General features: G+C 47.8%; 1 protein-coding gene across 8 annotated transcripts in view; it reads right to left on the bottom strand.

Moving 5' to 3' along the window:
- The window catches only part of DENND2B (DENN domain containing 2B), a 145606-nt gene that overhangs the window by 24491 nt on the left and 98983 nt on the right, over window positions 1-22132 (bottom strand). For 3 of the 8 annotated variants that reach the window (XM_036121403.2, XM_078058423.1, XM_036121402.2), the window contains 2 exons: window positions 9586-10830; window positions 6073-6209 (listed from right to left, as the gene is read on the bottom strand). The exons of 1 other annotated variant lie outside the window; for it this stretch is intronic. In XM_036121403.2, the coding sequence (XP_035977296.1) occupies window positions 6073-6209; window positions 9586-10830 (1382 nt within the window). Of the gene's footprint in view, window positions 1-6072; window positions 6210-9585; window positions 10831-22132 lie in introns of those variants that run through there. 4 more of the 8 variants (XM_036121407.2, XM_078058425.1, XM_078058424.1 and 1 more) reach the window with 3 other exon arrangements.

Below are 22132 nucleotides of genomic sequence, written 5' to 3'. Positions count from 1 at the left end.
CCTGTAACACAGCCATGCTATAAAGATGACTGGTCTCCATTCCAGAGTCCTGACTAAGCAGAGCCGGCCCAGCAACACTGCTCAAGAAGCCAAGCATCAAAACTGGCATCCAGCCTACCCCACTCTGGGCACTTAGAGAGGAGGCAGGAGAGACTCAGTACTTCCTGGTCCCTCTCCAATATATAACCTGTATTGATGAGGTGGGGGGGAGGGGGGGAGGCTGGGTCACGGACTCAAGAATGCCAGGACACAATCTTCCTGACCCTTGGGAAACAGGACCAGAGCATCACTGTTCAGATGGGGGCAGGAAGAACATTTATTCCAAGCTCATCAAATCCAAACTGCCTTGGGCTGGATGACCAGCCAGAGTACTTATCATCATCCCTGAACCAACAGGATGACCTTGTCTCAACTCCTTTAGATCAGAGTTTCTCCAAAGTACTGACATTTGGGGCTGGATGATTCTTGTTGTGGTAGACTCTTCTGTGCATTTGCAGGATGTTTAGCAGCAACCCTGGCTTCAATCCACTAGATGACAGTAGCATCCCCTCAGTTGTTAAGAACCAAAAATGTCTCCAGACACTGTCAAATGTCCCCTGAGCAGATGGACAAATGCATGCATGGATGGACTGGGGGGGAGAGAGGGAAGGATGGAAAGAAAGAGGGGAGGGGTGGGGAGGGAGGATGGGTGGATGGATGAAATTATCCCCCTGCCCTGTTAGGAACCACTGCTTTAGATAGATGTTTCTAAACTTCCTAATAGATTCTGACTGCCGTGACATAACTCCCCAGGCAAACTCTCTTTCCTCCATCCTTCCTTCCTTCCTTTCTTCTCCCTCCCTCCTTCCTTCTCTTCCTTCTTTCTTCCCCAGGAATCAGAGCTTTGAACAATGATACAAAAGCCAAAGCTCCAAGAAACAGATGTAGGAGACTGAGGCCCAGGGAAGTAATAGATGCACAACATTGAGGCACATCAGTGACAACCTGGGAGAAAACAGTTGGGAACACCAGGGTCTCACTACTAGTATTGCCTCTGGAAACAAAATTTCAGGAAAGCCTCAAAAGCCTGTTCCTCCTGTCTTCCCAGCCTTAACACCAGCCTCTTTCTTCTTCAGCAGTGTTTAAAATCCCCTCTGATAGAACCAGGCCACTCATCACTGCTCCAAGAAATGACTGCTGGCCGCAGCCCAAGCCCTGCCTCCCCAGCTTTAGCTGGGACCTCAAAGCCCTTGTTCACCTGCTACTCTCCATGTCCTAGATTGGTCCTGGCCACCGTTTTGGAGCTGTCTCATGGACGTACTCCCAGTCATCCTTCCAGGGAGTAAGGATGCTCAGGGGATGGGGATAATATGCAGAGACCAAGCAGGCCCCGAGGAGAACCACACCTGAACCGGCTGAGAGAAAATTAATCCCAAAGCAATGGCTCAGAGTCAGGAGAGGAGGAAGGCTGGGGAATAGGGCTCAGATCTTCCTTTGGGGGAACAGGACTACAGCAAGGCTGGAGCAGCCACAGCTGAGTGGAGAAACACGGTGAAGAGTTAGCAGGGGCGTGGATGGGAGACAGGAAGCCTAGCAGACCACCATACTGTCACCTGCATTCCCACCCACACAGATTCCTCGAGGGCGATCCGCACTGACTGCCTGAGGAGAGGAGAGGGAGAAGAGGTAGGCCCTCTTCCCCAGAAGCCTGGCTCTGAGCAGCCCCATCTTATCAAGCCCAGCTGGGGGAAGCCAGAGGTCTCAACCCTTCCCAGCTTTGCTGATGAGATATGGAACAAGGGCATCGCCAAGAATTTCTGCTTTGCACTCTTTTAAAGGGGCTTGTCAGAGCCCAAACTTATCACACTGATCCTCTTGAAAGAAGAAAGCAGCCCCACCCAGCCCTGTCCCATTCCTCCCCACAGCTCCTTTGGTCATTAACCACACACACCAAACAGCACTCACTCACACACACACAACTAGAAGAACCAGTTAGGAAAGAGGTGTGTAAGTGCACAGACACTGAGAATTTCTCTCAACAGAATCCTAAGCTTCCTGACCACACCCTGCCTAGGGCCCTGGGTCTGTAGCTTCCCTGTCAAAACCTCTCCTGGTTCCAACCAGCTGTTTCTCCTGGTGCTCAGCCTCTTCCCCTCCTTCACACAGTGGAGAAAGGGCCAGGGTAAAGGCCCAACTCCCTCCTTCCTCCGCCAACACACAGCACATCAGATGGGGAGCTCTAAAGGGCCAACTGTTACCCACCCTCCAAGCCTGGACACCTTTCTCTAACTGCCCAGGCACCGTTCCCCTGGGCTGCACCTCTGGGCTGCAGCCTCAATGTTGTTAGGTACTCTCTGTTCCTTACTACTTTCCAGCCTGGGGACAAATGAGAGAAGATGACAGAGAGAGCAGAAGCTCAAAAAGCTTTGCACTCAGGCTGACTGGCCCTGTCCCCAGCTCCCATCCCACTCAAGTTCCTGGAAACTCTCCCTCAGCCCCAACTAGCTGATGGGAGTGGGAATCTCTGCAGGAATGCAGTCCAGGCTCCCTGGTCAGGCGCCGAGGCCACTCCACATAACTCCCTAACAAGCTGCTTCCTTGGGTGCATTTTTAAGTGTCAGGCTCAGAATGCAAACGATTATAAGGCTTTGTGGAATAGCAGCATCTTCCAGGGGCAGATGTCAAATTCAACAGGCGAAAATTAACAGCCCTAGGAAGTAACAAGGCAGTAACTTTATTTTTGAACCCCTCTATTGCAAATCAGCAGGATAAACCTCAGCCTGTCTCGGAATATCCCACCCCAGGTCCCCAGGCGTCATGCCTGATGTGGGTGGGAGGCCAACAAATTCCCCAAGGCCCCTCATTCAAGTCCACTGCTCATAGAAAAGACATGTTAGTTTCTGGGCCAACTGATCCTCAACCTCTAACCGACCAGAAACTCCAATCCAATCAGTTGGTCCCCAAGATGGAGATTTAACATGGGTGCTCCCTGCCCCCCACAGCCCTATTATCACACACCCAAAACAAAGCTTTGTCTGTCCCTGTGCAAGCAAGGCAGCAGAAGAGTTGGTTAATCCAAACAGAACCAGAAATGACCTTAACCTCACAGAACACAGGCTGGGCCAAGAACAGAAGAGAAGGCTCCTGGGAAGTCTCAGGCACTGGTCAATCCCAGGCAAAAGTGAAACCGACATTCAGAGTTCAGCAACAAGGGCCCCCGTGAAGCCTCTGGGGGGTCCAAATTCTTGGGCCTGTCTCCAGGGAAGGAGAAAGGGATAGATCAACCAGAATCTAAGAGAAAGAGATATTCTCTCTTATATTTCCCTCTAGCCTCCCTTGTCTAGAAATTTAGCCAGTGCTATTGTGGGGGATACAAAGGAGGAAGCTGTGTCCAGGGCAGTGAACTAACTACAGATGCTGAACAGCCCCACACCCCCAAGGCTGAAGCAAAACCCAGGTGCCTGGGTCACTCCCTGCCCTTCTTCCAACACCCTCCTGAGTACTCCACTCCTCCCCTTATCTGCACAATGCTCCAAATCCACAAGCTAGGTGAGTAGCAAAGGAACACGCCCCCACTGCAGCTTCATCCCATCCTAGCCCTTACCCCTAGCTCTAGCTCATCCGTTCAGGAAGCAGCTACGCTGCTCCGGGATTTCCTTCCCTCCTTGTGCAGCATCCCAATGTGGCAAAAAGACCCCTCTGCTGAGTCTGGAGACTGAGACCCAGACACCCTTGCCTCTCTCCTCCTCTTCTCTCTAACCTGACTGAAGAAAGCCCAGAGAACAGCTCTGTTGCCCAGGACAGCGCCCCCCAAATTCTCATCTTCCCCTGCTCCACCAGACACAGTCCCCAAACAAGCCCAAACAGAGCCTAGGATCATGGAACTCTGGACAGGGAGAAATGGTTAAAGCATCTCTTTCTCTTATTTCAGTTCAGTTGATGCAAAAACATGCATCTCCTCACCTGAAATCCCTGGACAGCCCAGACGGGCTGCAAAGCCTTGTCAGAGAAGAGGATCACAGAGTGGGCAGAGACCATCGTGCTGGGGGAGGGGGCTAAGAACGAGAGCCTCCGCTGCCCACTGCAGCAGCTGCACTGGGTGCTCCCAAGGGCCCCGGGCAGCAAGAACACATTCCGATTTCTTCTCAACTAGAGGAAACAGGAATGTACCCTGCAACGGGAGTGGGGAGGAAGATGGGGTTGTGCCTCTGATCCCCACAGCTCTTGACCTCAACTCTGGGGACCGTGTATACAAAGCTTTTTCCCAGTGTTAAGGGAAAGGCCTCCCTCCCTAAATCCTTTTGCTGTTCTAGGGATCCCACTCCTACAGTCTTCCTATTATGACCTAATTTTGGATGGCTATATACTACGCACTCCATTCCTGGGGAAGCAGTGCCTTTGTGGATCCAAGGACTCTGCTATTTCCCCAGAAATGCCAGCCCAGCAAGTTGTAAGGAAAAAACGATGAAACTGATGGCTCAAATCAAATGAGGGAATAGATGACCTCCTCTTCCGAAGATTCCCTAGTCTTAGGAGAATCTGGAGGATTCTCCACTAGGGCCACTTCTCTCTCTAATGTGTTAACTAAGACTACAGTCTCCAGCCTCAAGTCCTAACACAGAGATGAGACAGAACCAGAGATGAGAGAGGAGGGGTCAAGTGCAGAAGCACACTGCTTCTCTTCTCTTGAATGATCTACACTCACACACAGCACATTACTTGAACAAAACTGAAGCACCCACTGAAGAGAATGAGGCCAGAATTAAAATGAAAGCCCAAAATAAACCCAACCCACCCCATTCTGTTGGTTTTTCGTTGACCCTGAAACACAGGTTTGCCAACACCAAGTCTTCCCAGTTGAAGGACAATTCTCCATGGTACCTTATCTTTCTGACTTTTGAGCAAGAGGAATGAACCATCCAGATTACCGTTTCAAAAATGTATAGCAAACAACCTCAGAAGACAGAGAGGAGAGTGTCTCCCTGGAGGGCAGAGGCAGATTTGTTTCCTGACCAGAATAAAGATAACATCTCTTTGTGGGGCAAAAGTTGGGCACGTTTGCTAGCCATCCCCTGAAAAGATTGGGGTTCCTTAAGCTTAGAGTTCCTCAGCTGGGACACAGACCCACTGTGCGTACAGTCTCTACCTGGACCTCCTCCACATTGCCTCATGGGGCCTGGGAGCAAGGGGAACCCACGTTAACACGGAGCTCATGCTTCCTGCTGTGCCATGAGCAATAAAGTCCTTTGTCTTTGATCCAAGAGTCTTGTGTCTTCTGTCAGCATCTGTGAATCTGGGGAGGGCTAAACTTGTTTGCAAGCAGAGTAAAATCTCAGATGCTTTCTTTTTTTTTTTTTTTTAAGATTTTATTTATTTATTTGACACAGAGAGACACAGCGAGAGAGTGAACACGAGCAGGGGGAGTGGGAGAGGGAGAAGCAGGCCTCCTGCGGAGCAGGAAGCCCGATGCGGGGCTCGATGCGGGCCTCGATCCCAGGACCTGGGGGTCATGACCTGAGCTGAAGGCAGACACTTAATGACTGAGCCACCCAGGCGCCCCTCAGATGCTTTCTTGACACCACTTACTTTAAGGGAAAGTAGGAGACAGATATTAAGGACCAGGCACTGTGCTAGGTACTCTGATAAACATTTTATCTCATTGAATCCTAACAATAATCCCTTGAAGTATTATTACTATTATCATTATCATTGTTAACATCATAACATCATCATCATCACTTTGTAAGAGAAGACAGAGGTCTGAGAAAAGTGATTGCCTAAGGACACACAACTAAGGAAGGACATACAGCTAAGGAAGCCTTGTGAAAATAAAAAAAAAGGATGATGTGTGGTTTTCCCCTTTTTGTGCTCCCAGAAACCCTTTGGGTTTCAGTTCATTCAAGGTTAGGCTTTAATTTCTCAGCTGCTCAGTCTTTGCTAAGCTGCTTCCTCTGGTGCCCATTTTCTTGAGAAGTTCCAGAAGCTGGGCCAGGTCTGCCCACAGTGAATGAAGTGGAACCTGGGAGTGTCCCTCCTGTTCCTGCTCTGCAGCCCCCAGAGACAAGCCAGCCCACCACCTCTGCCATAGCTTACCCACAATATCTTCATAGGCATTCTCTTCTAAAGTGCTTTTGGATCCAAACTTGGGTTGGCTCTCAGTACCATTCTCAGTTGGAGAAGAGGGGTACAGGGACTGGAGACTGGATGCATCCTCAAACTCAAAGGATTTTCTGTAGATAACAAGAGCATGAGTCATTCCAGCAAAACTAGATTCCGACTGCCTTGTTGGGGGAATGGCCATGGGCAACAGCAAAGTCCAGAGGTCCTCCTCACCAACCAGCTACCAAGCAACGTATCAAGATGGATCAAAACTTACCACTCAAATGAGGAGAGAACGGTCTGAGAGGCCCAGACTGGGTGCCTGCAAATAATACCTGTAACAACTCCCACAGCTAAGAAGGGTGTCATGTGTCAGATACTCTATCAAATGCCTTGCATGTGAACCTCATTTATCTTCACAATGCTGCTATGAGCTATTGTGCCATTTTATGAATGAGGAGGTGGAGGCTCAGGGAGATGAAATGACAAGAGGCAGGACTCACCCAGGTTGTCTGGCTCCAGGGTCTAAGCTTTGACCTGGGCCTCCAAGTCCTGGAGCATGTCATCCTTGAGAAGCACCTGCCAGTACCACAAGAATAGAGTACTTGTTCTGCCTCTGGAGTCTCCATCACACCTGCACCATAGCAAGGGCCCCTGATCTGAACAGGTGGTAAGGACTCAACAGTGGACGGGTGGTGCCCAGGGCTGTTTGGGGGTCAGGGAAGCAGTTGGTGGTAGGTGGGGTGTTGGAAGAGGAAGGGCTGAGACTTCCAAACAAACCACACTGCTTCTGAGGTGGAAGCAGGAGGGCAATTTGTAGTCAGAAGCTACTTCCAAGAACCAGTTTCCCTTCAGCTAGTCACCTGCTCCTTCCCACCCCGCAAATGGCCATCCCCTCTACTGCAGAATTTTTAAACCACAGCTTGTTAGCTCCTCAGACAGCTTGAGCCCAGAGTACTCTCTCCTCCTCTCCTCCATTAGCTAAGGCGTGACCCCAGCTGCATCCTCTCTCTCTCCAAGGCAGGTCCTGGCAAACCCCTGGGGAGGGGGAGAAAGGAAAGGCACTGACTGAAGACCTCCTCCCACCCATTAACACCTCCCTCTTCTTTTGGGTACCATTAGACATCTCAGCCTTTCTCTCTTGTTTAATGAAAAACTCCTGAGAGTCTTGGGGTGCAAGTCAAGAACTGAAGGTGTCCTAAAAGCCACATTCTATTCTCAGCTTGCCTGGCTACTCTGGAGCACTTGACAGCTGAACACTCTAACTAGCATTCTCCTTCCTTCGCCTTGTATGACACGGTCAACAGCCTCTTTGGCAGTTACTTTCCAGGCTCTTGTGAGGAGTTCACCTTTTCTACTTGCCTTTTAAATGCCAGGGTCTCTCAGAATTCTGTCTTTAGGATTCTCTTTCTCACTCTGTACTTTCTGGGGCCCAAATACTGATGGCCATCCCTCTATCTACCACTCCTACCATGATGGCTCCCAAATATGTCTCTGACACAGACTTTCCACCCAGTTGAGTGCAGTGTTTCCTGAATGTGGGCCCACAGAAACTGGTGGTCTGAGATCAAGCTCTCATGGATCTACATACAGTGGGCTCAACATCTTTTGCAGGTAGTTCTCAAGTTAGCAAATAAGACACAAATCATGTTCAGCCAAATTACCCTTGAAAATCCCTCAGGAAGACCAACACACTGTCTTGGATTAAGACTAATATTGTCAGTTTCTCCACAGATTTTTTTTAACAGATTTCTTTTTCTTTGGTTGAATACCCAAAGAAATATTTGGCTTGCATTTTTTTTAAATAAAAAGGTATATTAAATATAAGAATCATACCTGACACAATAGAAACAAACTCACCTGCTCCTCGAGGGAATATGCTCACTATGTGAATAGGCAAATAAAACAGTCTGTACTTTTTGAATGGTCTTTTTTTTCCCCAAGAGCACAGATTTTTAAATTTCCGAAGTTACTTCTTATGTGAAGTGGCCCTACCATATATGGTATGTGTGTGTGTGTGTATATTATGTATAAATGTAATGTGTGTGGGAGTATGTGTAAAACCTTCAGGCTGATGTACTCGCCCGCACCCCCCTTTTCCACCGTGCTAACTGCAAATTCTTTGCTCTTCTAAATTTAGTTCAGCAACTCCCTCTATAAGGAGGCTTCGCTCACTCCCCAGCCTAATTTAGCTGCCTCTTCCTTTGGGTCGCTATAGCACCCTACATGGACAGGGATCACGTCACATAGAACAGCATCTAGGATTTATTTGTGCATCTATCTCCTATACCACATCAAGAATGGAAGAATGGAAGAACCACATCTTATTTGACCCTGTGTCCCCTTAACCAGTACAAGGTTTGGTGCATGGCAGGCTCTAGATGGGTGTTTAAAGAAATGGATAAAGAACAAAGCAAACACTCTTGGTAGGCTGTTAAAGACTTAAGAGCCAGTGAGCATGCTGGGGTGAGCCAAAACATAGGATTTCCCTTAGCCAAGGGCTCTTCTGGTCCACGGATCTGAAACTTTCTGATATCTTCCTCTCATGGCTGAACAGTTATCTATATGAGATGGGATATGCTGGATGCAGCCTGAAGTATGGGGTCCAACGGAAGAATCCTGAGAAGTGAAATAAACCTGAATGCCATCTGACTTTGGTTTAGAAGAGAAAGGCAGTGAGGGAGAGGGGGATAGGCCTTCCCAAGGAGGCAGGCTCCCAGCCTACCCCAATTCAGAGAATAAGACGCCAGTCAACTTTCCCGAACCCTAGCAGCTCCAGCTCCCGGTCACTATAGGACAGCCCAGGTAGTCCAGGGTCAGGAATGCGGAGACTGACCAGGAAGACAATGAGAGTGTCAGGACAGGTCATTCTTGGACATGGCGAAGAAGCAGTAAAATGTTCTTCGACTCGTTTTTCCATCAGTCTCCCCTTTCAGGATCCAAGGATCCCCTCTCCCTATAGGCCCAGGGTCCCTAAATGGCCAGGAAGCCCTCAGGAAAGAGAAAATCACCTTAAATGTCTCAATACTACCGTGTTAAGGACAACATGCAGTATTCAGATGATGATTCCCTCAAAGAAATAAGTTTCTAATGCTGGCATTTCAGGTGGTCATGAGGCTAAGATCCTACTACTAGTCCTCAAGGGACTGCCCATTTTATCTAAAAGGAAGGTGGCCCTCCCCCTCCCCCAGGGACCAAGGAAGTTCCAACAGGGCTCAAGACAGCCCAACTTTCCCCCAAAGGCCAAATCTAGCCCACACCTTCAGTAGACAGCATTTGGAAGAACCATTTTCACCCTCCCACTCACATTTACGTATCCTTATCCCGGCAAGAGCAGAACAATTTCTTTTTCACCTAACTCAGGTTACCGCCTAACAAGGATTCACTGCTTCGGGACCTAGGAAGCACTGCTGACTGAGACCCACAATTACAATCCGCTTTTGCATCTTCCAACGAGGAGAAAGCCACTGTGCCCGGCTGTTAAGACACTGGAGGAGCATTCGTTACCTGCTCTGGGACTTGCGGTGACCACGCATGTCCTTCTTGGGTCTCCGGGTGACTGGTGGGGCTGGGGTGGAGGGCAGGGGGGGTGGAGCAGCAGGTGTGGGCGAAGGAGGTAGACCATTGCTTGGCTTATTCTTGGGGTTCTTGTCAGCCTCATATTCAAAGGTGCGCTTGGGTTTGGGGACAGGGTTCACAGCGGGATCAGGGGAGCTCTTTGATGGCAGCAGCTGGGAGCTCGGGCTATTTCCAGGGGTCCCTGGCTTAGTGGAGCCACTGCCTTCCCTCTCCAGGGGTGGGCCTGCCTCCCCCCCAACTCCAGCCACTCCTCCTGCCCGGCTGCCAGTGCTCACACTCGTGCTCCCTGTTGGTTCCTCCAAGGTGCCCAAGGTCCCAGTCTTCCTTCTCCCTCGGTCTACACTGTAGCAGCTGCTGGGGAGCTGGGGGAGTCCCCGGCCTGGCTGCTCCTTCAGGGCCTGTTCAATTTTCTGGATCCGACTCAGCACTGCTGAGCTCTCTCTCCTGCTGCCATGCCCCCTGAGGAAGGCGCTGGGCTCACTCCGGCCCGCCCGTCTCTCTGGCCGATAAAAAGAGTCCCGGACAGGGAGCGCCTCTCCCTCCTCCTCGGTCTCAGGGTAGGAGCACTCTGAGAAGGTCCTGCTCATCCTCCGGAGGCCCTTGAAATCGAAGGCTTTTTCTGAGCTGCAGGGGGATGGCGCCACGCTGGGACAGCCCTCACTGAGCGCCCACTCGCCCCCAGAGCCCTCCCGCTTCTCCCCGCACATGCTCATCCTGGGCGAAGCCTCTCGGCGCCCCTCCCATGCTGAAATCTTCTCCCGGATGCCCAGGCTGTGGGCACGGGTGCCAGTGCGGTTCAGAAAGAAGCTCCGTGGGCCAGCTGTTGGCCCTAGGGATGGGGTGCTCTGGGCAAGGGGGAGGCAAGCAGCTACTCCCTCTACATCCTGGGCTGCCCCTTGGACGTTCTCCTTCTGGTCCTCTCTCTTGCACACTGAAGGGCTTCTGTCCAAATAACTGAAGTTGGTGGCCTTGAGGGGACAGATGGGTGGTGAAGTGTCTGGGGAGGGAGCTTGAGGATTTGGGGGTGAAAGATCACGGGGGTGCCAGTCCTTGAGGAGCAACCGGGAGCTGGAGCGGCTTGGGTACCTGCAGGCTGACGTTTCACTATCACTGAGCGGGTAGATGGGACTCCTCGGTGGGGAGAGAACTGGAGGTGGAGAGACTGACTGAGACCTAAAAGCAACAAAAACAAAAAAAAGGAAAAGAAGAGAAAATGGCAGTGAGTGGCCTGACAACCAGAGGCATGGTGTTTCATTTTTGGCCTGCTCAGTATCCCTTTCCTGCAGGGCATCCAAGCTCGAAGTACTCTATTCAAGTAATACACCTTTCAAAGCCGTCCTCAAGGGAAGGAACACTGCTTATCCACAGCCGGCCAAACTCAATGGGTCTCTCTGCCCAATTCGATCCCAGAGGCCCTGAGTGCTGTCTGGAACAGGCCAGCTCTGTGTCAGGTCAGAGGATCCCAAGAAGCTACATCGGCCAGCTAGAGAACAGTAAGGCCAGGGGTGTGCTGCGAAATGTTTAGCGGTCGGCCCTCTGAAAGAGAAAGCACAGTTCTGTAACACTGGCCAATCTCCACAGTATAAATACTCCCACTGCAGCTGATTTCAAGCTGCCAACATGGCCCCACGGAATGTGGCACTGGGAAGAAATGCTGGTGATCAGTTCCCAGGAGCTGCTAGAAAGCATCTCAAGCACGCTACTTCCCGAAGTACCCCAAATATACACCCGAGCCCTTTGCTCCGTCTCCTTAACAAACCCCTGTCTCCTGAGACTTCTGTTACCGGCACAGCATACTGCACCTCAGCTTGGGTCTTGACCAGAATTCAGGTCCCTGAGAGTCTCAAAGCATCAGGGTCCCTCAAGAAAGAGTCCTCTCTGCCCCGTCAGCGAGGATGCCCATGGGGAGGAGAGGCTAGCTCCTCAGGAGGCTCTACCCTCCAGCGGTGGCCACTTCTCAGCACTAAATCCACTTGCAGGTCTTAGCCAATAGTGGGAAGAGTTCAAAATAACTGGTTTTACACATATCATTAACTCATTTAGTCTTCACGAAAACTCTACACAATTATTATTGTTTATTATTATCCCCACTTTACAAATGAAAACCACAAAGGCACAGAGAGGCTAAATATCTTATCCAAGGTCCCTCAGCCGGTGAGGGGGGAAGCCAGGACAGGAACTTATAAAATACTATGCTGCCCCTTTCAAGAGGAAGCAGTGGCCTCTGCCATCTTTGTGAACTGCCTAGGCTCCTGGACATAACCCGGCAGAAACCCTCAGAGCCCCATGCACAGCCCTGTCTCAAATGTAGCATTTATAAGTAGCAGGGACCTCTTCCCCTTCAAGACCTCTAGACCTCTTCCCTACCAGTCCATGATTTCTTCCAAGTGGAAGGACACGTCCTCAGTATCTGGAAGGTGCTCAGTGAATGGAGGACAAATAAAGGAAAAGGTAAAGGTGAGCTTATTGACAAGAACCATGAGTAGACTTCTCTTTCAGTACACTTTTCTAATTGTCTGCTAGGGTCATCACTCTCAACTCTCGGCGCTCTCCACAAACAGTTTTAGTTCAAATACATCAGGGTCTTGCCAACACCGCACGCTACGAAGGCCTACCTGACCCTCATGCCATGGCCCTTAAAGCTGGGTGGGAGCCTCACAGGCTCCAGAGGGCCATGCCATCCACAGGAAGGCAGCCAGCTGCCCTCGAGCCAGCCTGCTGTCACTACTCGCTCACACACAGAAAACTGGAGCTTGGGTGAGTCAGGGATTGGCCGACAATTCCCTGTTGGGTCATAGCCTCTGGCTGCCCCCGATCAACAGGAAACCTCAACATGCTTAAGTTGTTTTTAAAAGGGCAAGTCAAACAAGAGCCATCCCACGTGTACATGGGCACAGATGGTAGAAATGCAGTGCCGAGCCAAGGCAATGACCAAAGAGACTCTGCACAGCAAGGACGTATGAAAGGAATAAGCCTCAGCACTCCCTAGGGTAGGCAGCAGCAGGGCAATGTGCCAAGCTCGAGCCTGGGGAGATCCCAACCTACTCACAACGAGGGAGGCCTTAAGTCCCTCATTTATTTCATAGAACCATGGATGCCAAAGGTCATCATCAGTCCAGCCCTGTGAGCTAGCAGTATCTGGACTCCACAAAGGACTCTGTTTCCGTTATTCTCCTTTGGAGGTGGGAGAAGGTGCCGTTAATAGAAAACAACCTGGACATGTGTTTATTCATTCAACAAATACTTAGTGAGCACCTACTATGTACCAGGCCCTGCTCTAGGTGCTAGACACAAGAATAAATAAAAGAGGCAAAAATTCACGTCTTCATGAAGCTTAAATTCTAGTGGGAGAGGACAGTCATCTAATGAGACTCAGAATCTCTTAGGAAGCCTCTTGTATATGCCTCATCTCTCCAGACATTCTGATATATGCTCCCCACAGACGAGACTCCTCAACCCCCAAGGTGAGAATTCACCAGGCCATGAAGCCACTGTATTTATTGGCGGGGGGGGGAAGCGTAGGTATGTATGGTGTATGGCATGGCTCCCACAGGTGGGAAAGAAATATGGTAAGGATCTCTTGTCTGTCCGATTCCAGCATGGTTTTAGAACAGATGACTCCCTAACTTCCCTTAGTAGTTCCCGCATGGAAAAAATCTCCACAAGGTAAGAAATTCTCTCAAAGCCTAAATACCTAGGCTGCTTTAACTAAAGGTTAGTTTCTCTCCTCTCATGAAGGATCAAATAGAGAAGAGACTGGCCCTTCCCTTTAAAGGTGCTGGTCTTTGTATCATTGCTGAGTTTCGGGCAGAGCTACAGGGGCTCCTTGCGCAGCCTCCCCACACAGGCCAGGCTCAGTGTGTTCTAGCAGCTCGGGATGGGAGAAAGGGCCTGCCCACGCTGACCTGGAGCCTAGTCATCCCCAGGTTCATCACAGAGAAGGCAGCATTTACTCACTCCAAGGTCCTAGGGATAAATTCATAAATAATATAGATAAGGCCTTGCCCTCATGGGATTCTCACTTGACAGAAGAACTCACTGCTATCTCTCCATGTTTCTGAGTCTACCTTTTTAGGAATGTGACTATAAGCAAAGCCACTCATTCTCTCTGAGCTTCCAGCTTCAATTCCTCCAAATTGTTCTGACTATATCACAGGGTTGTCATAATGGGCAAATGAGACTGGATGTGAATTGATATCATATACTGTAACTCACTATGACTGTTAGTTATCATTAGTATTAAGTTCTTCACCAGGTTATGCTAGGCCAGTTCTTCTCAACAGAGGGTAAAAATATTATAAAGCCTTAGGGTTCACATTTCAGAGTAGCCACTAACAAGTTACATGACCTTGAGCCAATAGCTTTATCTCCTTAAACCTTAGTATCCTGATCTGTAAAATGGAGGTTAAAAGAACACACGTCTCAGGGGGTTATTGTAAGGAATAGAGACAACACACATCAAGTGTTGAACCCAGCGGCTAACACATAGTACTCGGTTTTAGCTTGATAATTACTAATATTAACAAGGGGCTCACTATTCAGAATAATCACTTGGCAAACTTTTTCAAAGAGCTTACCTTTGTCCTTGGATTCTAAACATCTGGAGTGGAAGAGAAAGGGAGTAATTTAAAATGGCCATAAATCCTTTGCAGCTCATGATATCAAAAGGTGGATTCTATTTTTCTGCCCCTTAAATCTAGGTTTACCTTGTGATTTGCTTTGACCAACAGAATGGAGTAGAAATTAAACTAAGTCCCAAACTTGAGGCCTCAAGAGGCCTTGCAGAATCCCCCTTAACATACCTGGAATGCTACCCTGAGACTGTCATGTTAGGAAGCCAGTCTAGTCTTTTAGAGGATGAGAAGCCATGTGGAGCACAACCGAGGCCCCTGCAGCCAACAGCCAGCCCATGTGAGCTGACACTTGGACCCAATTGAATTTGGCTACATGAGAGACTCCAGGGAAAACCAGCAGAGGGACTGCCCAGTAAATGCACAGAAACGTGAAAAGTAATAAAGTAATAAACTGTTCTAATAGTAAAATGATGCAGGTGGGAAAGGTCAGCCATGTGTATAATTGGCCTGCCCTATCCCAGTGCAGAACTACTGCCCTGAACCTTCCATTCCCATGCCTCTCTCCTCCACTTCCCCACAGAGCAGTTTTCATGGTCTTGATGTTTGGATCTCACTCTCTCTACTAGGAGCTCTGGCCTGAGAATCTCTTCTGAACACTCCCTGCAAATGGAGCTAGTTCTGTAATCCCAATAATAGAATCAGCTTCCATCAGTCTTTGCCCCAAGTGGAAGGAGGGCTCAGGACAACCTGTTAACCCAGAAAACAAGGAGGCTTAAGGGGGAAACATGATGGGGACTGGCGATGAGGATGCATGGTTCTTTGTGGCAGTGTTCCCATGGCAGGTGGCATCTCCTGAGCATGGATGGGAGGGGGTGCTCACTCACTCATAGGTACCAGTCCTCACTAGCCATCTTCCAGTTCCTCAAATGCAGGCTGGTTGTGAAAGATAATTCTCCCCTGTTGGACAGTGGGAAACTAGCCACCTGAATGGTGGTGCCTGGATCCAAATACATACCAGGTGCTATTTTAGGCATCATGGATCAGCAGAGACTAAAATTAGACAAAGTCTCTCTAATAGGTTATAGTCTAGTGGAGGGAGGCAGTGTGGCTTTATTTGTTTAGAGTGAACAGACAATAAACAAACCAACACTGAGAGATGGATATGGAGCCAATGAAGAAGAATTAAAAAGGGGAAAGGGAGAAAGATTCACAGTGAGGGAGATCAGGGAAGGCCCCTCTGCCGGGGACAATATGAATATAGCCTTAAGGAAGTGAACAATGAGTTTATCCAGGGGACAAATGTTGTAGGCAAAAGGAGCAACAGGGCAAAGGCTTGAGGCAACTACATACTTACTGTATTCTGGGGGCAGCAAAAAGCCCAGTGTGGACAGAGTCGAGTGAGAAGAGGCAGAGGGCTGGAGATTAGTCAGAGAGGCACCAGAAGACCCTATGGACCAATAATAAGACTTGGGCTTTTACTCTGAGAGAGAAAGGAAGCTCTTGAAGGGGTATGAGCAGAAAAATGATATGCTCTGACTTCACATCAGAGAACGGAGTGCAGGGATGCAAGCATGGCAGCAAGGAGATCACCTAAAGGACACTGCAATAATCCAGGCAAGAGATTATTATGGCTTGGATTAGAATGGTAGCAGAAGAGATGAATCTATTTTGAGAGCTATGCCAATAGGATTGCTGATGAACTGGATAAAAGGTATGAGAGACAAAGAGAAGTCAAGGATGATGTCAAGATTTTTGGCCTGAGAACCTGATAGAATGGAGTTAGGGTTATAAACGTCACCTAGGAGTCATCAGCAGTATATAGATATTACTTAAAACTATATGACCAAGTATGGCTAGTATCGAAAAGACAAGAAATAACAAGCACTGGCAAGCATATGGAGAAAGGGAACCTTTGTGCGCTTTTGGTCGGAATGTAAATTTGGTGCAACTACTATGGGAAACAGTATGGAGGTTCCTCAAAAGATTAAAAATAGATGGGGGGATGGGCAAAATAGGTGAAGGGGATTAAGAGGTACAAACTTCCAGCTATAAAATAAATAACACAGAGATGAAAAGTACAGCATAGGGACTATAGTCAATAATATTGTACTACAAGACACTGTGGTGAGCATTGCATAATGTATAGAATTGTCAAATCACTATGTTGTACACCTGAAACTGGCATAACATTGTCTGTCAACCATACTTCAGTAATAAAAGACAGAAAACTATATGACTATATGAGCTCATCTAGGGAGTCAGTAGCTACAGAAACCCAAGGCCTGAACTGGAGCTTTCCAGTGTTTCAAAGTCACATAGAGAAAGGAGGAACCAGTGAAGAAGATTGACTGAGAAGAGCATGTAATAAGGAAAGAAGAAAACCATGAAGACTGATGTCCTGAGACCTTCAAAAAATAGGGAGTGATCAACTGAGTCAAATTTGCTAACAATCAAGTAAGGGGAAGACTGAGAAACAGTTGATAATTAGATTTAGCAATGCAGAGGATGCTATGACCTTGAGAAAAGAGATTTTGGTAGAGAGGTAGGAAGGGAAGCCTGACTGGAAGGAATTCAAGAAAATGGAATGAGAAGTGGAGACAAAGAATTCAGGCATCTCTTTCAAAGGGTTTTCCTAAAAGGGGGAACAAGGAAATGAGGTGGTGGGTAGAGGAGAACGTGGTGTAATAGAAGCATTTTGTTGGTTAGCTTGAGCCAGGAGATATGACGCAGCATGCTTGAATGATGACTGGAATGATCCAGTTAGAGAGAAAAGCTGCCAATGCAGAACGAGAGAGGGCAAATGCAGGAGCAATGTCCTTAAGCAGGCAGTAAAGGGGATGGGGATCCCATGCCCATCTAGAAGCGTTGGCCTTAGACAGGAGAACCCCTTTTGCTCTCATTCCCACCCACTTGGGCTGAATGTCTTTTCGCATGGTCTCATCCCTATGCTGTTCTATGCTTCCACCACTGGCCTTTACTGCCTCATATTTTCCAATGCATTCCACAGAGGAGAGAAGAGGTCCAGATTTGTTCTTTGTTTCCCACTCCTTCAAGCATCTGTACCCAGCTCCTTCCTCAAACACACTGATGTACTTAATGACTGAGTCCTATCAATTCTATAACCTTCACATTTCTCAGACCTGCCCCCTTCCTCCTCATCCCCTCTGCTACTGCTACTTCCTCAGCTCAGATATGATCTTTCACCAGGACTCTTAAAACAATCTCTTAATTTCTCTCTCTGCCTTCAATCTTAATCCAGTTCTAGTCAGTCCTCTCATCTTCTGACATCTTTCTAAAACACAAAAATCTTCACGCTTGAAACTCCCCATTATCCACAGAAGGAAGTGCAAATTCACTGGCATGGATGACAAGGCCTCGTGATCTGTTCCCTATTTTCACTTTGTCATCTGTCTTTTCCTACATACAATCCCAAAACCACCCACATCAAACTCCTTGCTTTTCATGCCTCTAGGCCTTCACACATTGTTTGCTTTCCCTAGAATGTTGGCTTGTTCCCTTACATATCTCTGTAGCTCTGCTCTGGAATCTCTCTTGACCCTACCCCCTTTCATCCAGGTGGAGATGGCCAAGTTTTGACGCCTCCACTGCACCTGGAAAAATGTCTTACGGTACTTGTAACATGTTATTGGACTAGATTGTTTCCTCACTTGCCTCCCTTACTAGACGATGAGTGGACCTAGTTGAAGGTGGTGATGGTGTCTTATTAATCTTGATATCCCCTACTCTTTGCACTGCATCTAGAATTTAGTAGGAATTAATATTTATATTGAATGACTAAATGAATGAATAAAAAATAAATAGTTAAAACCTAAGTCTCTTTATGCCTGCCCAGGATATTCACAGACTCCCCCCTACCTCCCCCTCTTTGTCACATATGATCTGAAGAACAACACAAAAAGTTACACAAAGCACTTAGTGCAGACCAGCATTGGCTGTCAGTTCCCAAAAATCTAGAAACCTGGGTTTCCTCTGGTCCCAGTTCCCTCACTTTCCAGATATGCTCCTGGAAAAGTCATCTAAATTCTCTGAGCCTCAGATTCTTTATCCATGAAACAGAAAAAACACTTGCTCTGAGTATCCGTATATACTAGCTGTGTGGCTAAAATGATGTACAATTAAAAAGTGCTTGAACACCATAAATAGCTCCAGGGAGGTAAAAGAAATATAAAAGCAAATACAGCACAGCTAAGAGACACCTATGACCGTGCTCTGATCATCTTTTGCTCTTTATTCTAAAAATCCCAGGCTTGCCCCTGGGGAGGCAGACACTGAAACTGGGCACTCATGCCACCACCTTGTCAGCAGGCAGCCAGATCTGCTGCTCATCAGGCGTGGGTGCCAACACTGCAGCATGTGACTGGCCAAAACCAACATTTACAGGAGAGGGAGTAAGATAAACAGATAAAAGGAGAAAGAGAGAAGAAAGGCGGGGGAGAATGCAAAGGAAATTTAAATTTCAACAGAAATTAAATTTCAATTCAAATTTAAATTTCAATTTTAAATTGAAAATTCACCATTTTAAATTCAATTTAAATATCAATTTAAACAGAGGGGCATGAACACTCACATACAGACAAATATGTAAGACAACTGAGTAGGAAAGAGAGTATGAACTAAGGGTATGGAAAGAGGTATTTAAAGAAAAAGCAACATGTGCCATATGTGTACAAACAGACAGAAAGTGAGAGTCAAAATGCAAAGTATGTGCCCTTCCCTCTGGTATTGTTTCATAAGAACACAACCCAACCCTTCACTTAGTGATCTGAGCCATTCTCCAGGAACACAGCAGTAAGCATTCATGCCAAGGGATGCCCCATATATTGCCAAGTGCACCCAAGAACTCTCTGGGAGGGAAGGCTATCTTTAGTCCTTGATGACAAGAGGTTTCTGAACTCAGCATGTTCTGGAGACAGGGCTTCTGAGTGTGTTGGTATCAGGAAGATGACCAAGTTGGGGCCAGTTAGGGAAGATTCCTATGGGTCCAAGAAATAGCCCCGGAGGTAACAAGATGGGCTGTGGATGCCATGAAGTGAGCCTGTCTGCAAATTAAGGTTACACGGAGCCCAGCTTCCAATATGCTTAGTCTCTACGAAACAGGTGTCTAGCCTGCTCCCCAATGAAACTGCCTGGGAGTTGGCCATTCACCATTCTAGGGCTGTTCAATGAAGGTGGGCCCTTGTTGACTCAGTGGACATCAGCATCCTCCCACCACACAGTGACTGCCCTAACTCTGGAGATGACATTCTCACTATATTCCCTCAAGGCCATTATCTGAGGCTCCCAAGGAGAAGAAAGGAGAGGAAGGCTTCTCCTGAGTCCCATTAGCAAGCCCAGAAGTTTGCTCCCCAGGCCAGAGCAGGGGCTCAGCTCAATAACTCCCACTGACATCCCACTCTGGGACATGGTCCTGATAAAAAGCCAAAGAACAGGGTGACACTCACAACTTGGCCTTCCTGTTCCCAAAGCAACCTCATCTCAAATGGTTGGAAGCCCGCAACAGGGTCCAGGATAGCCTCATCCTCCAAGTGGGGCTACATATGGGCCACCATCTATAGAGACTCTTGAGGTCAACCATAGCTTGTCAGAGTAAGTAGAATGGTAACTAGGGTCAGAGCAGAAACTGAGTCATCTTTTCACTTCCAAAAGTACATCTAAGAATCTACCAAAGCCATACCTGTCTACCTTCCAGCTGATTTCTAGGGAAGCACAAAGAGGATCAGTGAGCTCTTCTCTGGGTGGGAACCCCAAGTCCTCTAAGTAGTAGCTGCAATGAACACAGAGTACTTACAAGACAGAAGTCCTCCCTGTGGCAGGTTAAAAATGATGCCTTACAGGAATATCCCCAAAGCCCTAGTCCAGTAAAAATGGGACTGCCCTACGAAGCAGAATCAGGTACTGTGCAAAGCCAACAGGGAGAGAAATGTAGTTCCAGGAAACCATATTAAAGATACTTGTAATGGTTTTAAAACATGGTCCCCCAATTTTTTGACATGCCTCCTATAAAAATCACCTCTTCTCTTGAATCTGGACTCTGCAATTGCTTGACCAATAGAATACAACTGAAATGAATTGGTGCCAATTTTCAGTCCCAAGCCTCAAGAAACCAGCAGCTTCTACTTCCTATCTCCCATGCTGTGAGGAAGCCCAGGCCATGTACAGAGGGTACATATAGGTGTTCTAACAGTCCCAGCTGAGGTTCCAGAAAGAGCTAACATCAACATCAACCCCCAGACATGAAGCAAGACACGTCTAGGTGACACCAACCCCTAGTCAATGAGTCACCTTACGCCTTGAAGTCTTTCCAGCCAAGATGCCAGACATCATGGAGCAGGGACCAGCCATCCCTGAAGTATTCTCTGAATTCCTAAGCCACAGAGTCTGTGAGCATAATAAAATGGTTGTTTTATACCATAAATTCTGGGGTAGTTATGTCACAGTAGATAAGTGGAACAGATTTTGGTACCTAGAAATTTAGTGCTGTTGAAACAAAATCCTAAATCACTGACTTGGGGACTGAGTGACAGGCTATCAGGAGAGGTTACAGGAAAGTAAGGAAAATGTTAGTAGAAGCTGGAGGGAAGGGGACCCTCATAAATGTTGAAAAGTTTGGTAATTCTGTCCCCATTGGCGACAAGGAAAATAGGAAATCTACCTAATTCGACGATCCAGCTTAAAGTATCTCCGAGCAGTGCTGCAGGTGCCGTCCGACATCTAGCTGCCTACAGTACGAGACAGAGGAGAGGAGCCAAAAAAGGGACTGTTCCATTTTCAAGCAACACGGAAAGGAAACAGAAACGAGAAAGGGCTTTCCGGGTTAGAAAATAACACTTGTTTCTGTCTCTCTAGATAGGAAAAAATTCTCAAATTAAGAAATGGCTTCCAGATTGTAGTGGCAGTTTTATTGTGTGTGTGTGTGTGTGTGTGTGTATGTGCGCGTGGGTGTGTGAACTAATCAGACTGTACACTTTAAAAGGTTCAGTTCAAGTTTAATTATCTGTCAATAAACCGCTTTAAAAAAAAATCTAGAGTAGGTCTAGTACTAAAAAATCTTTTGTCAAGACCTAAAAAAATGGTTTCAAGCATTCCTCTGAGAATCTTACAGACAGACAGACAAAAGGCCTTCTAATGATTTGAAGGGTGGGCCGTGCAGATCCCCTGTAAATGGTAAGGCTTCCAAGACCCGTGAGAACCCTTGTCCCCGAGCAGTCTCCCAGGGAACCCAATGAGGGAAGGGGCTCACAGTGAAGTGATCTGTACACGTGCCTTCTGTCCACTGCAGTGGGTTATAAAGGGATTCCGAAGAAACCCACCAAGTTTTAAATGAAGTATATCGGCTGGGACTGGGAAGCACAGAGACCATATAAAATGAAGGGAAGACTCTGGACATTTGAAATATTATGGGTATGAAGCCGACGGAGAAAACTACTCACCTGCACAAATGGGCTACTTTTGATAGAAAAGGAAGAAGCAATCAGAGTCAGGGCAGAACCCAAAGCCCTGAGGGGGGAGCCAGAGACAAGGTAAATGCCTCCGAGGCAATAAAACCACGACTTAGCCAAGGCTTTGGTCACTTGTGCCTCACTGGATATAAGAATTACAATGGGCCAGTAACTGCTGCGTGGCCTCCGGTTTCCCCCTATGTGAAGAGGGCTATCTACAGTGGTTATTCTGGGCCTGTCCCACCCGGGTATCTTGGGTGGCAGATACATATTCTCTCTAGTTTACAGGTCTTCACATCAAGAGAAATAGGACTCAAGGAACTGCACACAATGAGAGAAAGGGACTGCACCCAAAGCGTTTCATCTATACCTGAACCTGACTCACACGATGAGATCTTAGACTTCAAGCTGATGCCATTAACAAGATGAGACTTGGGAACT

The sequence above is a fragment of the Halichoerus grypus genome, chromosome 11 (assembly GCF_964656455.1).
Source record: "Halichoerus grypus chromosome 11, mHalGry1.hap1.1, whole genome shotgun sequence".
In the NCBI taxonomy this organism is placed as follows: domain Eukaryota; kingdom Metazoa; phylum Chordata; class Mammalia; order Carnivora; family Phocidae; genus Halichoerus; species Halichoerus grypus.
This window is presented reverse-complemented; position numbering and strand designations above follow the sequence as displayed.